Genomic DNA, 18,122 nt, shown 5'->3' on the forward strand with positions numbered 1-18,122 from the left:
CTCCAGGCACGAGCGAATAAGCACTTATCACGCATGTTTGTACCAAGTATCCATCTACACTACACTTAAGTAGGTATAGCATCATGATGATGAAGTCAATCCTTCGGTTAAACCCGCCTATCTACAACTTCGAAACATCATGCAGGTTTGCAAAAAACATCATCGTGACTGACTATCGGAAAATCTATTTTCGATTAGGTACGATCTCTAGCGCATATTATCATCATGATTTATTATTTTCTACACTTCCAAAAACCCCAAACTTAATATGATTGAAAGATAATCAAGTTGTACCTTTGTACCTTATTAGGCACAATACGTAAACACTGGATCATGCTGATTGGAAATATTTGTGTCTTTATATTCTTTTCGTGTCGACAACAAACCTACACAGTGTTCAGGCACACATACTTTCAATGAGCACGGTACGATTGCGCGGGACCTATTTAAATCTGCCGCCAACTCCGTCCCGCCAAAACTTACACGGCGAGCGCGCGCGACTACAGTAGCGCCGCGCTCCACGACGGCAAACGAACGAAAACTATGAAACACGCTCTCTCGCGTTTGGGCCGGCATCGCGAGTGCCACGCTTATTGTGTGCTCCAACGGAAATGTGAAATTTGGTGACTTTTTGGAAATGTTTTGTGTGTGAGGCCTCCACCGTACTTTGCTTGAAGTTAGTGACTCAAGTGAACCACCGAAGACACCGGGCGAAGCCCTAACTACCGGCCGGCGGAGTCCTACAGAGTACCTACCAGCAGCGCGGCGGCAGACAAGGTACCTGTTCGATTGTTTCTGTGTTTTGTTGATTGTGTTGTGCCTGGACGACACTGGGGAACTCATATTCGGATAAGCTATCGAAGTAGTTAACACACAGTGTCAGCCCAAAACTCCGCCACAAGAGTGGCGTTGTCAGCAGCGCTCATCAAATCCTCCTGAGTGCAGTTGCTTGGGCACTCAGGGCACGACATCAAGTGCTTCATCGACTGGGGAACAAAACCGCACCTGCACTCCATGTTTAAGCTATTCAAGAATCCCCACCTGACCAGATGTCTGTGTCTTTATGAAAAATGGTTTAGTTTTCCTATTCTCATTCCTCACTGACTGCGATAAATAATGTCTACGATCAGCTCCTCATTTGGTACCTATAATAAAAATATACCTCCTTATTAATAAAAAGTTAGCTAGGATGAACCTTGGATTAAAATGACATTTCCATTCTAATGACACGCCAGAGTTCAAATAGGGTGTTACTTCTATTAATAAGAGGGATAAATTCTGACTTATTACCCTAAACCTGGATGACAAAATGTCGCCCCCAAAAAGGATACTTGACTGCATCAAACACCATAATGCTAAACTAATAAAAACAAAGATAGAAAACCAAAAACATTTACTTGATAGAATCAAAAAAGTCAAGTTAGTTCAGTTAGGGCGGATTCGACCAAATAAGAGTACCTAATTAATCTGAGAATAAATAGTCAGTTATTCGACATTTTGACAGATTTCCCATACTAAAACTGTCAATGTGCTATACCTACCAGGAGTTATTGGATAAAAGTTTGGTCGAATCGGACCATAATACAATAGCGACGTTGTTTATTTTTGCAAAACCCTTTGCTCCCATCCGTCCCTTTCCGTGAACTTGAGTTTGATCCCTCCGATGGGTGACGTCACGATGGACCGAGGCTCGTACGTCACCTGCTCCGGCATATCATCTGCCAATTCCACGGAGTACTTCTTCAGGATCGTCACCAGACCAGCCAGCATCTGCATCTTTGCGAACCTCATGCCTGGAACAAATTCGGAAGCCATTACTATACGATGTCAAGCTCAAAATAAAATAAACACTGGGGTCTTTTTCATGCAGAACAAGGCAGGCAAGGGGTAATATATTTGACCGCAACGGCACTGCAGTCTAGGATGGTACATAAATCTGCCTTTTATGTGCCTATTCACTCTCGCCTTGCAACAGACTGATGTCACAATGATGTGCTGAACTTATAAAATTTTTGTTGCCATTAAAAAACATAAATAATATCTCAGTGTTCAGCAGGCTTAAGAAACATTAAGGATAGGTTGCACCATCTACATTAACTTAACAAACGTCAAAAGTCACGGATAAAATAAGATGATGCAACTCAGCCTTCTGCTGGAATCAGACTTTGTTTTATAATTTGTCTTTCCCGAATACTAATTTTTAATTAATTTATAACCGAATTAAACATTATAACCCGGGCCTTTCCAAGGCGAGAGTGAATAGGCACTGACAGGGCAGATATGTACCATCCTAGACTGCATCTCACTTAACTTGTTATGCATAAATAAAAATAATCAAAATGGCAGACGAAGATGGGCTGGGCAAGGAGTGCCCCCAAGGAGCACGAGCTTTTTCTTTCAGCCACTAGTACTACGAGCTTTCAACTTAAGATTTACAAGATATGATATCATAACTTTTCAGTAACGAGTAATAAAAATGATGCAAAATTGCAGACGTATCAAAATTCTATTATAATGTTAAACTGCAATGGCTTTTGATTGTTTCTTTCTTTCTTATACAGGGTGTCCCAAAAAGTAGTGTCAAGCCAAAGCACAGAGGTAGAGCATCATTTTCATTAGGGCTATCCAAATCACCCCCACATGGGGAAAAATCGCGGAACATACATATGTTCCGCGATTTTTGATAGTTTTCGAGTAATGATTGTATTAAATTTCTGTGCTTAGACACTTTTTTGGTCACTGTGGCGCGAATAGTCAAGTTACATACCTGATTTTTTTTATTATTATTAGATGAATACTAGGCCTAGCTAATTCAGAAGTATTTACTTACATCCATAACACGAATGTAAACTAAAATAATCTATGTTGTAAAGAAAATCATAACTCGAAAACTATCAAAAGTCACGGTGATTTGGGTAGCCCTAGTGATGCTCTACCTCTGGGCTTCGGCTTGACACTACTTTTTGGGACACCCTGTATAATGCATTATTTTATATGATTCGTAGTTTTGCATTATCTTTTAGGTAAGTTATGTTTATTTTCATTCCTGGCTTAACTTGTGACCTTAATGCGCGATAAAAATATTATCGGTAAAATACATAAAATATTCTGTAAACAAGTGTATTCTCGTTTTTAAGAAACTAATTTCAGACACAGGGCTGTCTCTACTGCTGCCCTGGATATTTATTTACTTCATTAACAATTTATGGACCAAAGGGCTTTACTTTAAAAAACTTAACAATAGTTTGAAATTAACATTGATAGTGTGAAATTGGCATTCACATAATTACGTAACAAAATACTGGTTACCGTTAAAAAAATATTTCAGAGCAGACGGTCTGTAGACTGTGTTAATTTACACATTGTAAACATTGAAGTAAACGTAAAATGTAATGTAGGCAGTCCTCCTATTCGGTGGACCGACGATCTGGTTGAAGGTCGCGAGGAGCACCTGGATGCGGGCACAGCGCAGGAACGGTGGTTGTGGGAATCCTTGGGGGAGAGGCTGTTCAGAAGTGGACGGCTGTAGATTGAAACGACAAAATGCAAAAATAGTAAGACTAAAACATACCTATACAAATTCTAGGACCTTCTCCAAAAGGCATGTAGGTGTACGGCTTGATGTTCTGCTTGTTCTCGGGCAGGAACCTCTCTGGCCTGTATTCTTCGGGGTCTGGGAAATTAGCAGGGTCGCGTTGAAGGTGGTACACCGGTATGTGCACGCGACTGTCCTTCTCCAGGGTCAGACCTGACGGTAGCGTGTAATCCTCCACCACTTCTCTAGTCAGGAGTGCCAACACAGGATACAAACGAAGCGCCTCATCAATGCAAGCTTCTGTATACGTCAGTGTAGACACGCAATCGTAGGTCAACTTATTCTCACGTGCCCTCAAATACTCGTCTATTTCCTCCTGAACGCGTCTCTGAGCCTCCTTGTGCTTTGCCAGCTCGAACAATGTGAACGCCATCGTCGTGGACGAGGTCTCGAAGCCAGCAGCGAAGATCACCACGCACAGACCCACCATTAAATCGTTGTCTACCTCCAAAACCACCTTCTCATTTCCACCAGTTTTCGCATTACGCATGCTGTCTCCAGTGATGAAGTTGTTATTTTTCAAATTCAAAACGCAGTCAATAAAATCGTTTCGGGTAGTAGGCTTGTAGCCTCTGCTTTTGAAGATGTTTATCAGTATGGATTCAAAAAACTTGTCGATATCTGTGGAGAAGGTTTTGAATCCTAATCCGTAGAACACTGATGGCCACATGGCTCGGGCTATCCATTTCAAGCCTCTATAAGTGGAGGAATCCATGATTTTGCTACCCATAAGGATGAAGGGATTACGATCAAAGCCCTTCTCCATCGAATTCATGTCGATTCCAAAAGCACAGGAGCCTATAGACTCCATGGTGTATCTAGCGGTTAGAGTCCTCACTTCTATGACATCGGAAACGCTCTTCTCATAATCCAGTAAATTCTCTAGTGTGTAACAACAATTTTCCACTAAATAAAACATGTTCTTCATCTTTGCGGTCGTAAAGATAGGCGTCATGTTCTGGCGCATCACTTTCCACCTGTCCCCGTAAGTGAAGAATAGGTTCTGCGTGGAGACTTCATTGTGCGTGTACTTGGACACCTCCCGGCTGTTGAAGTAATAGAAGTCCTTGGTCATAACCAGCTTCAAGATGTCAGGGTCTTGCACCAGGAGAGCTGGGTCCGAGCCGTAGAACGTTCCGATGTAAGGCTCGTTGGGGAAAGCCCGACATATTTCCTGTGAGGCTTCTCCTACAAATTTCTTCAATAGAATGTAGTCTGAATAATTCCCGAAGATCGGCTTAGGGTTGGGACATGAAGGCACTTTCTTCTTCTTCCAGTAATCTTGTTTACTTTTTAGAGACGAGTATAAGAATGTTAGGCATACACATAAAAGGAATAATAAGATTAAAAAAATCATTGCGTTAAATCACTGTTCGACTGTTTACCGACTACTTAACTACTCGTTTAAGATAAATGCATTTGTCTTTTATAGGAGGCGTCTGCTAGCTAGGGTTGACAGCTTTGGCAGCTATGTTATTAAATTAAACAACGTCTAAAGATTTAACTATAGTTTAGGTATGTATTGTACGTATATTAAAGAAAATAAGAGTGGCTCATTTAGTTCCGGCATTTCGCGTTACACAGAGTAAAATGTACCTAAATTTAAAAAAAGTTAAAATAAATTTACATTATCTTACGCTGTGCTGTAGTATGGTGCATGTGACAGCTGTCATTCAAATCACGTCTACCAATTTCCATGTGCCGGTTTAATGTGCAAAAAACCGGTGAATTCATTATTTTTTAATAAAAATAAGTTCGTTCGTTTCAGCCGAAACACGTCCACTGCTGGACAAAGGCCTCCCCCAAGGATTTCCACAAAGACCGGTCCTGCGGCGCCGCTCGCATCCAGGCACCTCCCGCGACCCTCACCAGAGATAAATAAGTAGTTTATGGAAATCGATATAGTAAGTAGGTATCTACAAAACTAAATGAAGATCGGTTCATTCGTTTATTAGCTACGATATCACAGAAAGACACTTTAAACTTAAAACACCCCCCTCTTTTTGCGTCAGGAGGGCGGGGGTTAAATCCTACAGTACATTTTTGTTTGAAAAAGCTGCCGTCACTTACGCCCGTATTCACAAACGATGCTTGCTTATGTGAAGCAGCAAATCGAACGCACAGCGTTGAATAGAGCTCTGTGATTGGTTCATGTGTCACCCTGTGCGTCCAGGCGCACTGTGAGACCTCATAGTAATATTTTTTGTGAATACCTACGGCGTTAGGTGCCTGGAAGTTGGCATTTCGTGAAATAGTGCTGTTTCAAGTTTTGTACGGTTTACTTGGGGGTCAATGCTACTCGCTTCCGTGGGTTTACCCTCGAGACCCCACAAGTGACCCCTGGGTGGTGCCAAATGAGTAGCCAATTGCCGGTGGTAGGCTTCGGCCGGGGCTGGTCACCACCCCCCAGACTAAACCGCGCCGCCAAACGGATTAAACCGTGTTCCGGAGCGTGTTCTGGGGAAGCCGCTTGAGAGTATGGGTCTGAGCAGTTGCGTAGTTCGTGACATCGCCGTCCTGAGTTTGATGGGGTAGGCGCATCAGGTGCCTGATTCTGGAGGCTAGCGGGATCCGAAGCACAGTGCACCGCTGGCTGACCGCAGGAAGTTGGGGGCCCAAGTAGCTTGCCAGCCACTCGTGAAAGGCTGCCCCGCCACCTAGCGAAAAATCCCAGGATGCTCCACCTTGCCGGTTGGCGACCGGACGGGAGGACCAGGTGGCCATCTCTGGGGGGGTTCGGGCGTCCCCGCGGTCTCCAGGTCAGGCTCCACACGGTCTGCTATCCCTGCCTGCCTCTCCGGGCATACACGAAAATGCCTCGCTCAACTGCCATACTCTTCCTACTTATTCACTCTCAACAAAACATAAAATGAAAGCACAGAGAACAAAGAAAAAAATTAAACAGCGGTTGCACGTCCTCCCACTTAAAGTGCACCTCACCAACATACGAGGGCTGCACTCCAATCTCTCTGCAGTCCACCACCATCTAGAGACTGAAAAACCGCAACTGCTGTTCCTCACAGAAACGCAGATCAAATGTCCAGCCGACGCAGCATACTTGTTCTACCCTGGGTATACACTGGAACACAAATTCCAAGCCCGGGCGGGAGTCTGCATCTATGCCCGCGATGACATTTGCATCAAGCGTCTCAAATGCCTGGAGGTTCCTGGATTCTCTGTAATTTGGGTTTTGGTGGACACAGGCCTAGAGAAATTACTCTATGCCTGTGTTTACCGTTCGCACAGCGGTGACCATGAGACAACCCGGCTGTTCGACTACCTCAGCCAATCAGCTGATAAGGCACTAGCCCGATACCCCTCTGCACAGTTGGTGATTTTGGGGGATTTCAATGCACATCATCAAGAATGGCTCTTCCCATATCAGGTGACCGATCACGCTGGGAGAGAGGCACGTAAACTAGCTCTGACACTTGATCTCTCGCAATTGATAGACTGTGCAACCAGGGTCCCGGATGTCGACACTCACACAGCCAATTGCCTAGACCTTGTGCTGACATCAGATCCAGACAGATATTCCACCATGGTTGCTGCTCCTCTTGGAACTTCTGACCACTGCCTGGTGAAAGCTGTATCGTCATACTCCCCATCCGATCGTGGCCCTTGTGGAGTAAGAAGAGTATGGCGATACAAGTCAGCAGATTGGGACGAGATGCGCCAGTTTTTCGCATCTTTTCCTTGGAGGCCGGCTTGCTTTTCTTCTCAAGATCCAACGATTTGCGCCGATGCCATCACCGAGGTTATACGTCAGGGTATGGAATTCTTTGTTCCCTACTCAGACATTGCCTCAGGTAGCAAAGCTCGCCCTTGGTTCAATGCTGATTGCCGTCATGCTGAAGCGTGTAAGCAGTCGGCGTTTCTGGCATGGGCAGATGCTCGAACGCGCGGCTCACCAGACACTCGCAATCTGAAGAAAGCCTACAACCAGGCCTCCAAGTCTTGCAAAAGAACACTACGCAGGGCTCGCTACGACCATATTGGACGCATTGGCTCAAAACTTGCTTCTTACCCAGCCGGGTCTAAACCGTTTTGGTCCCTTGCCAAGGCCATCCAATCCAACTTCTGTCGCCCCAGCCTGCCACCACTGCTGAAACCCGACGGCTCACTGGCTCACTCTGCTGAGGAAAAAGCGAATCTTTTTGCCACCCTGTTCGCTGATAACTCCCGTCTTGACGTTGCAGGCAAAATACCACCCTCATTACCCCCTGCTTCCACCACCATGCGTGAGGTCCGCATACGGCACAAAGAGGTTTTAAATGTCTTACGTTCTCTTGACGTAAATAAAGCTAGTGGACCTGACGGAATTCCAGCGATAGTCCTGCGTAGTTGTGCGCCGGAGTTGTCTCCTATTCTTACACGCCTGTATCGACTCTCACTTAAGACTGGACTAGTCCCAAAATCATGGAAGCTTGCCAACGTACAGCCCGTACCTAAAAAGGGCAGTCGTGCTGATCCAACAAATTACAGACCCATCTCTGTTACGTCTATACTCTGCAAGATAATGGAACGTGTCCTCAATGGCCGACTCCTGTCATACCTTGAAGAAAATGACCTACTCAGCGACCGTCAGTATGGGTTTCGGTATGGTCGTTCTACAGGTGATCTTCTCGTGTATGCCACACACCTATGGAGCGAGGCCATTGAGAAACATGTAGAAGCTCTTGCCGTTTCATTGGACGTATCAAAGGCATTTGACAGAGTCTGGCACGGCAGCCTACTAAACAAGCTTCCATCTTTTGGAATCCCTGTTGGCTTCTGCAAATGGATCTCCGATTTTCTTGAGGGACGATCAATAAGAGTAGTTCTTGAGGGCTACACTTCTAGTCAACAACCTATTGACGCTGGTGTCCCTCAGGGTTCGGTGCTGTCTGCAACACTATTCCTACTGCACATCAATGACCTGCTCAAACCCGGTACCTTTGGGTATGCAGATGACACGACAGTGACAGCCAAATATATATCCAACGCAAAAGCCGACAGGCGTGAGGTCGAGTCTTGTCGTGAGTCCCTAATTGAACGCTTAAATTTGGCCCTTCAGGATGTCTCTGATTGGGGCGATGCCAACCTGGTCCAATTTAACGCGTCAAAAACACAGGCGTGTCTGTTCTCCGCCAAACGAAGTCCATTTCTTATGGCTCCAACATTCCGAGGTGTGCCTGTCAAAATCACCGAGCGACTGCAACTCTTGGGCATTGAAATGTCCAGCAAGCTGAACTTTGGCGAGTACATCGAATCCATAGCGAAAACTGCTGCCAAAAAGCTTGGTATCCTCTCGAGGGCAAGGCAGTACTTCTCCAAGAAGCAAAGGCTGCAGCTTTATAAAGCACAGATCCGACCTTGCATGGAATACTGCTGCCACCTCTGGGACGGCTCTGCCAAGAAACATTTGGCTGCTTTGGATTCGGTGGAAAGGCGTGCCAGAAGACTTATCGACAGCCCTACCCTTGTTGAAGCGGCGCTCCAGGAACTTGACCATCGCCGTAAGGTAGCATCCCTATCGGTTTTCTACAGGCTACACTTCGGAGAATGTGCGAAAGAATTACATGAATTAATTCCACCAGCCCCCTTCCATCATCGGGGAACCAGACGCAGGTTAGCGTACCATCCCTATATTGTTGACATTCCACCAGCTCGCACTAAGCGTTTCGATGACTCTTTTATAATGCGAACAGCTAGGGACTGGAATTCGTTGCCTGCTGCTGTCTTTCCCGAAAACTATAATCCGGGCCTTTTCAAGGCGAGAGTGAATAGGCACTTACAGGGCAGATATGTACCATCCTAGACCGCATCCCACTTAACATCAGGTGCGATTGTGGTCAAATACCTGCCTTGTTATGCATAAAAAAAAAAAAAAAACTTCCGTGAGTTATTATTTTATTTATTTATTCAACAGCATTGAATTGTGCTCGATGGTTAACAACACACATGATGCACTTATGACCTTTGCGTAAAAGTGGATCAAAGGACTGTGCAATTATTATTTGATCTTTGTTATCAATTGAGAACATTATTTAAGATAAAACTCGAATTGGGTCATTCCATGAAAATCTGTATATTTTCGACGTCATTTTGTCCTAAACTTTTTTAAGATGCTTTTGAATACTTTATTAGTGTAAATTATAGTTCATTTATTTATTATGTTATGTCTAAAAGGGCCAGTCACTTTATGCTTTATTTTAGGAGAAATTATAATTTTCATTTTTTTCTTCATACTACATTACTCCTATATGACTTTTAATAAAGTATAAAACTTATAACCTTAACATTTATAGATAAGTTAATATACTTAATGTAGTTGTTTTGTTATTATCACTATATAAAAAACGTCATTATCTAACTAGTAACTTAGTACCTAGAGCCGTCTAAAGCGATGGTCTAGGGACTGACGATTTGGAGTAAAACTTAAAACAAATGCAGATTAACTTTATATTATAAGATGCTTAATACGATGTGCCGAAAATAGCCGTAAAAGCACACGTAAATACTATTAAATTATATACAATTACCTATTGTAATCAATAAAGCTACTCAACTAGGGACTGACGAAGTGACTGGATCAACACATGTTTCCGCAACAACTGGTACGTCTGCACTAATTAAAAAAACAGCTGCCGCAAAGCCAGTATGGTCTGACGATAACTTCGTATCGTACTTTAAACTCAACTAAATGTCATTCACTTTAAATACATATTAAATCGCAAAATTATAAAATCAGTGCGTGGCGAGGGAATGACGCTAAAAGCTGTGGACTCTTTTTCAACTAAAGAAAATCAAATTATTGTTTATTGAATCCGCAAAATATTAATAGAATTTGGTGTAATATACGTTTAAATCGATTATTCGTTAATTAAAACAAAGGATCAAGTTGATGTTTCTATAAATATGGGTTCCAAAACACAAACTTTTGGAGTACAGACATGCCTAGGGAATGACGTTTTGGGTCATTTAAAAGGAAAATAAGATGTTTGAAAAATAGTTTTAAAAAATATAAATGGGTGATAAATAAAACACATTGCGAGCTGTTATTTACAGACGTAGACGCACAGGGTCACACACGGACCAATCACAGAGCTCTATTTAATTCAACGCTGTGCGTTCGATTTGCTGCTTCACATAATATGCAAGCATCGTTTGTGAATAGGTACGGGTGTACTTAAGTATTACAAACAACCTACTTGAAGTAGCACTTATATTACTTGACGTTGGATAAATGCGCAAACCGCACGAAGTCATCAAAACAAAACAAAATGTCAATTGTCTTTTTGGCGGGAAACGCGACAAAACTTTTTCTGTTAATTTAAATTTAAATCTGGTGCAATATTCAAAATACAATGAATTAAGTAGAAATAATTAGAAATAAATCAAACAATACTCAATACTCAATATTTTATTGCATCCATTATGTACTTAAAATTAGAACATTCAATCATAAACAATCAGATCATGATCTGAGGCCGCCCCCAACCGGCCATTATTGTGGATTCCACAATGTGGCGGCCTTCCACAATGTGGAAATCACAGATATGGATAAAATAGACACAGCAAGTAGCTCGTCAAAACGTGCGATTCCGATATTAATATGTCCAAATTGACATACAGGTTGCGGGCCTAAGCTGAAGATAACGAAAATGTTTTTGAAACTTTGACCCCGATGCTAATCTTTTAAGATAAGATAATAAGTAGACATGCATAATAATGCTTACTGTCCATTTTGTATAATTATCTTTTGTTAAAGATTTAACCTTTGTTCGAGCTGTCATTCTCTTTGCACTGGAATCAAGTCGATCCTTATTTTCAAACTCCTATGTTCTTCTGATTAATTTCAATGCGGGTCTAATGACAGTTTACCTTTTCCCCGGGACTACGACCATCTTGGCAGAGTTTTTATTGACGGTCCAGCTGTAGATCCCGGCTACACAGGCGTTGCAGCGGTGGGAACGAGAGGTGGGAATAGTCCCGTAGTCTATATTTAAAAAAATCTTAAAGGAGGTAGCAGGAAGGCACTGGATGTAGGCCGCTACCAACCGGGAGATGTGGAAATCATTGGAGGAGGTCTATGTTCAGCAGTGAACGTCCTTGTACTGAAATAATGATGATAATTATAGTTTAATTTCAAAATATACCAAGGTTAGGTAATTGTCCACTGCTTGACAAAGGTCTTCCAAAGATCACCGCACTGATCCGTCCTGCCCTGCCCTGTCCAGGTGCTTCCCGCGACCTTCACCAGACCAGACCTTCACCAAACTTGGTGTGACTTGGCAAAAAATCTCCAGACACGTGCGAATAAGCACTTATCACGCATGTTTGTACCAAGTATCCATCTACACCAGACTTAAGTATAGCATCATGATGATGAAGTCAATCCTTCGGTCAAACCCGCCTATCTACAACTTCGAAACATCATGCAGGTTTGCAAAAAACATCATCGTGATTCTCTATCGGAAAATCTATTTTCGATTAGGTACGATCTCTAACGCATATTATCATCATGATTTATTAATTTCTAGACTTCCAAAAACCCCGAATATATTATGATTAAAAGATAATCAAGTTGTACCTTTGTACCTTATTAGGCACAAAAACATGTGCCTCCTGTCACATAAAAAAAAACAATACGTGAACACTGGATCCTGCTGATTGGATATAACTATTTGTGTCTTTATATTCTTTTCGTGTCGACAACAAACCTACACAGTGTCAGCCCAAAACTCCGCCACAAGAGTGGCGTTGTCAGCAGCACTCATCAAATCCTCCTGAGGGCAGTTGCTTGGGCACTCAGGCAGGGCCGTCTTTAACCTACTAGGAGCCCTGGGCACTTAAGGATCAAGGGTGGCCCCTTATCATTTGGAGAAAAGGTCTTTCGAGCAGACGGGGGCCCCCTCGGTCGCGGGGCCCTGGGCACGTGCCCAAAGTGCCCAGTGGGAAAGAGGGGCCTGTTCAGGGCACGACATCAGGTGCTTCATCGACTGGGGAACAAAACCGCACCTGTAGTGCACTCCATGTTTAAGCCATCCAAGAATCCCCACCTGACCAGATGTCTGTGTCTTTATGAAAAATGGTTTAGTTTTCCCATTTATAAAAAAACACTACATTATTCTCATTCCTCGCTGACTGCGATAAATGATATCTACGATCAGCTCCTCATTTAATACCTACCTATAATATAAAATATACCTCCTTTTTAATAAATAGTTACAGCTAGGATGAACCTTGGATTAAAATGACATTTATTTCCATACTAAATGTCAATACAAGCCAGAGTTCAACTAGGGTGTAACTTCTATTAATAAGGGGGATAAATTCTGACTTACGAGTATTACCCTAAACATGGATGACAAAATGTCGCCCCCAAAAAGGATACTTGTCTGCATCAAACACCATAATGCTAAACTAATAAAAACAAAGATAGAAAACCAAAAGCATTTACTTAATAGAATCAAAAAATTAAATTAAGTAAACTTAAGCCTAGGCGCAGACCACCGATTTCTGGCAACCGATAGTTGGGTCGGGCTGTTAATCAGTATGGACATGTATGGAAGTGCGCACATTACACCGATTTAGTATTGGACGATTCTTCATACAAATTAGAATCGGGCCCAACTATCGGCCAACTAAAAGTAGGCGGTCTGCGCCTGGGCTTATACAATAGCGATGTCCTTTATTTTTGCAAAACCCTTTGCTCCCATCCGTCCCTTTCCGTGAACTTGAGTTTGATCCCTCCGATGGGTGACGTCACGATGGACCGAGGCTCGTACGTCACCTGCTCCGGCATGTCATCTGCCAATTCCACGGAGTACTTCTTCAGGATCGTCACCAGACCAGCCAGCATCTGCATCTTTGCGAACCTCATGCCTGAAACAATACAAAAGCCATGTACGGACGACCGCGTCAAATAGTTCGTGACACCTAAAGTAGCCACAAAGTTCGCAACACAACTTTAAAAAACCTGGGAACTTTTTGGCTACTTTGGGCACATACACAGTTCCCTAATCTGTAACGTTGGGTGATACGAATTATGTATTTGAGACTGACTGTACATAGATATTACGGTGTCAAGCTAAACACTGTTAAATTCAGTTCAAACGGGACTATTCCCACCGCTGCAACTCCCGTGCTGCAGCCAGGATCGCGAATAATACCCAACCAGTGAAAGTCATGTTTGTAATCTTATGCAGTTGCAATAGAAGCTTGTTTGTAACAGACTGATGATGACTTACACATAAAATTTTTGTTGCGATTAAAAAACAAATTACGTCTTTAGTGAATAGTTAGATGACGATTTAGCATAGCAGCTGGATGTGTTAGCGCAGGAGCTGACGTTGTGGAAATCCTTAAATGACGTCTTTGTGCAGCAGTGGATGTCCAACTTAAACGAACGAAAGAAACTTAAATACAACTAGTCAACAGTCTTCAGCAGGCTTAAGAAACATTAATGATAGGTTGCACCATCTACATTAACTTAACAAACGTCAAAAGTCACGGATAAAATAAGATGATGCAACTCAGCCTTCTGCTGGAATCAGACTTTGTTTTATAATTTGTCTTTCCCGAATACTAATTTTTAATTAATTTATAACCGAATTAAACATTATAACCCGGGCCTTTCCAAGGCGAGAGTGAATAGGCACTGACAGGGCAGATATGTACCATCCTAGACTGCATCTCACTTAACTTGTTATGCATAAATAAAAATAATCAAAATGGCAGACGAAGATGGGCTGGGCAAGGAGTGCCCCCAAGGAGCACGAGCTTTTTCTTTCAGCCACTAGTACTACGAGCTTTCAACTTAAGATTTACAAGATATGATATCATAACTTTTCAGTAACGAGTAATAAAAATGATGCAAAATTGCAGACGTATCAAAATTCTATTATAATGTTAAACTGCAATGGCTTTTGATTGTTTCTTTCTTTCTTATACAGGGTGTCCCAAAAAGTAGTGTCAAGCCAAAGCACAGAGGTAGAGCATCATTGTATAATTCATTATTTTATATGATTCATAGTTTTGCATTATCTTAGGTAAGTTATATGTTTATTTTCATTCCTGGATTAACTTGTGACCTTAATGCGCGATAAAAATATTATTATCGGTAAAAATGCATAAAAAAATGTGAAAACAAGTGTGTTCTCAATTTTAAACAAACTAATTTCAGACACAGGGCTGTCTCTACTGTGGATATTTATTTACTTCATTAACAATTTATGGATCAAAGGGCTTTACTTTAAAAAACTTAACAACAGTTTGAAATTAACATTGATAGTGTGAAATTGGCATTCACATAATTACGTAACAAAACACTGGTTACCTTTAAAAAAATATTTGAGAGCAGACGGCAGAGGTCTGTAGACTGTTAATTACACATTGTAAACATTGAAGTAAACGTAAAATGTAATGTAGGCAGGCCTCCTATTTGGTGGTCCGACGATCTGGTTGAAGGTCGCGAGAAGCACCTGGATGCGGGCAGCGCTGGAACGGTGGTTGTGGGAATCCTTGGGGGAGAGGCTGTTCAGAAGTGGACGGCTGTAGATTGAAACGACAAAATGCAAAAATAGTAAGACTAAAACATACCTATACAAATTCTAGGACCTTCTCCAAAAGGCATGTAGGTGTACGGCTTGATGTTCTGCTTGTTCTCGGGCAGGAACCTCTCTGGCCTGTATTCTTCGGGGTCTGGGAAATTAGCAGGGTCGCGTTGAAGGTGGTACACCGGTATGTGCACGCGACTGTCCTTCTCCAGGGTCAGACCTGACGGTAGCGTGTAATCCTCCACCACTTCTCTAGTCAGGAGCGCCAACACAGGATACAAACGAAGCGCCTCATCAATGCAAGCTTCTGTATACGTCAGTGTAGACACGCAATCGTAGGTCAACTTATTCTCACGTGCCCTCAAATACTCGTCTATTTCCTCCTGAACGCGTCTCTGAGCCTCCTTGTGCTTTGCCAGCTCGAACAATGTGAACGCCATCGTTGTGGACGAGGTCTCGAAGCCAGCAGCGAAGATCACCACGCACAGACCCACCATTAAATCGTTGTCTACCTCCAAAACTACCTTCTCATTTCCACCAGTTTTCGCATTACGCATGCTGTCTCCAGTGATGAAGTTGTTATTTTTCAAATTCAAAACGCAGTCAATAAAATCGTTTCGAGTAGTCGGCTTGTACCCTCTGCCTTTGAAGATGTTTATCAGTATGGATTCAAAAAACTTGTCGATATCTGTGGAGAAAGTTTTGAATCCTAATCCGTAGAACACTGATGGCCACATGGCTCGGGCTATCCATTTCAAGCCTCTATAAGTGGAGGAATCCATGATTTTGCTACCCATAAGGATGAAGGGATTACGATCAAAGCCCTTCTCCATGGAATTCATGTCGATTCCAAAAGCACAGGAGCCTATAGACTCCATGGTGTATCTAGCGGTTAGAGTCCTCACTTCTATGACATCGGAAACGCTCTTCTCATAATCCAGTAAATTCTCTAGTGTGTAACAACAATTTTCCACTAAATAGAACATGCTCTTCATTTTTGCAGTCGTAAAGATGGGCGTCATGTTCTGGCGCATCACTTTCCACCTGTCCCCGTAAGTGAAGAATAGGTTCTGCGTGGAGACTTCATTGTGCGTGTACTTGGACACCTCCCGGCTGTTGAAGTAATAGAAGTCTTTGGTCATAACCAGCTTCAAGATGTCAGGGTCTTGCACCAGGAGAGCTGGGTCCGAGCCGTAGAACGTTCCGATGTAAGGCTCGTTGGGGAAAGCCCGACATATTTCCTGTGAGGCTTCTCCTACAAATTTCTTCAATAGAATGTAGTCTGAATAATTCCCGAAGATCGGCTTAGGGTTGGGACATGAAGGCACTTTCTTCTTTTTCCAGTAATCTTGTTTACTTTTTAGAGACGAGTATATTAATGTCAGGCATACACATAAAACGAATAATAAGATTAAAAAAATCATTGCGTTAAATCACTGTTCGACTGTTGACCGACTACTTAACTACTCGTTTAAGATAAATGCATTTGTCTTTTATAGGAGGCGTCTGCTAGCTAGGGTTGGCAGCTTTGGCAGCTATGTTATTAAATTAAACAACGTCTAAAGATTTAACTATAGTTTAGGTATGTATTGTATGTATATTCTAAAAATAAACGCAGGGTAAAAATAAGAGTGGCTCATTTAGTTCCGGCATTTTGTGCTACACAGAGTAAAATGTACCTAAATTTAAAAAAAGTTAAAATAAATTTACATTATCTTACGCTGTGCTGTAGTATGGTGCATGTGACAGCTGTCATTCAAATCACGTCTACCAAGTTCCATGTGCCGGTTTAATGTGCAAAAAACCGGTGAATTCATTATTTTTTCATAAAAATAAGTTCGTTCGTTTCAGCCGAAACACGTCCACTGCTGGACAAAGGCCTCCCCCAAGGATTTCCACAAAGACCGGTCCTGCGCCGCTCGCATCCAGGCACCTCCTGCGACCCTCACCAGAGATAAATAAGTAGTTTATGGAAATCGATATAGTAAGTAGGTAACTACAAAACTAAATGAAGATCGGTTCATTCGTTTATTAGCTACGATATCACAGACAGACACTTTAAACTTAAAACACCCCTCTCTTTTTGCGTCGGGCGGGCGGGGGTTAAATCCTACAGTACATTTTTGTTTGAAAAAGCTGCCGTCACTTACGCCCGGTATTCACAAACGATGCTTGCTTATGTTAGGCAGCAAATCGAACGCACTGCGTTGAATAGAGCTCTGTGATTGGTTCATGTGTCACCCTGTGCGTCCACGCGCACTGTGAGACCTCATAGTAATATTTTTGTGAATACCTACTCGCATTAGGTGCCTGGAAGTTGTCATTTCGTGAAATAGTGCTGTTTCAAGTTTTGTACGGTTTACTTCCGTGAGTTTTTATTTTATTTATTTATTCAACAGCATTAAGTATTGTGCTCAATTTCAGAACTCAATGGTTAACAACACACATGATGCACTTATGACCTTTGCGTAAAAGTGGATCAAAGGACTGTGCAATTATTATTTGATCTTTGTTATCAATTAACAGTATTTTAGATAAAACTCGAATTAAGTCTTGAATTTCGAAATAATTATTTCACAGCACAGAGTTTGTAAAAAAAGTTCTTCTTCGTCTTATTTTTTTTGATGTTGGCAATACCTACACGTCGAGGCCGACTTGATTTGTGGCATTTTCAAGTTTCAAGTGAGACGAGTTACAAAATGGGACCAGTGGGATGGGACTTGGGTTAATTGAATGATTAATGAAGGATGATAGAATAACAGATGATATCCCTTCCCGCACCCTTTGAGTCTCAGTAAAGTTGTGGTGCTTTAATGAGACTAAGGACTACTTGAGAGAATCCAAAGAATCACGTTGCACTGTTTTGTTTCATTTGCCCACACTCATGCACGTTCACGAACACCTAATGGTTAATAATCCACTATTAATACACATTAATAGTCGTCCAAACACGAATTTTAGAAAATAAAACACAACCGCTATCA

At 42.3% G+C, this 18,122-nt stretch overlaps 3 protein-coding genes across 3 annotated transcripts in view; 1 reads left to right on the forward strand and 2 right to left on the reverse strand.

The window, feature by feature from the left end:
• The window catches only part of LOC135082395 (uncharacterized), a 211,957-nt gene that overhangs the window by 31,990 nt on the left and 161,845 nt on the right, over positions 1–18,122 (forward strand). The window lies entirely within an intron of this gene.
• Positions 1,379–5,004, reverse strand: LOC135082513 (cytochrome P450 6B7-like). Its single transcript, XM_063977312.1, has 2 exons — positions 3,572–5,004; positions 1,379–1,793 (listed from the first exon to the last, which is right to left on the reverse strand). Exons 1-2 carry the CDS (start codon positions 4,950–4,952, stop codon positions 1,600–1,602), a joined length of 1,575 nt encoding a protein of 524 aa, XP_063833382.1. The 5' UTR covers positions 4,953–5,004; the 3' UTR covers positions 1,379–1,599.
• On the reverse strand, positions 13,022–16,593 carry LOC135082407 (cytochrome P450 6B7-like). The gene is made up of 2 exons (XM_063977202.1): positions 15,182–16,593; positions 13,022–13,465 (listed from the first exon to the last, which is right to left on the reverse strand). The coding sequence occupies exons 1-2, from the start codon at positions 16,560–16,562 to the stop codon at positions 13,272–13,274; spliced, it is 1,575 nt and encodes a 524-aa protein (XP_063833272.1). The 5' UTR covers positions 16,563–16,593; the 3' UTR covers positions 13,022–13,271.

This window comes from Ostrinia nubilalis, chromosome 21, assembly GCF_963855985.1.
Source record: "Ostrinia nubilalis chromosome 21, ilOstNubi1.1, whole genome shotgun sequence".
In the NCBI taxonomy this organism is placed as follows: Eukaryota; Metazoa; Arthropoda; class Insecta; order Lepidoptera; family Crambidae; genus Ostrinia; species Ostrinia nubilalis.

Coding starts and splice junctions, on each gene's coding strand:
- LOC135082513 (XM_063977312.1), bottom strand. CDS start 4,952: ATGATTTTTTTAATCTTATTATTCCTTTTATGTGTATGCCTAACATTC. Junction 1,794..3,571: donor AGGTCCTAGAATTTGTATAG/GTATGTTTTAGT, acceptor AATTTGTTCCAG/GCATGAGGTTCGCAAAGATG.
- LOC135082407 (XM_063977202.1), bottom strand. CDS start 16,562: ATGATTTTTTTAATCTTATTATTCGTTTTATGTGTATGCCTGACATTA. Junction 13,466..15,181: donor AGGTCCTAGAATTTGTATAG/GTATGTTTTAGT, acceptor GTATTGTTTCAG/GCATGAGGTTCGCAAAGATG.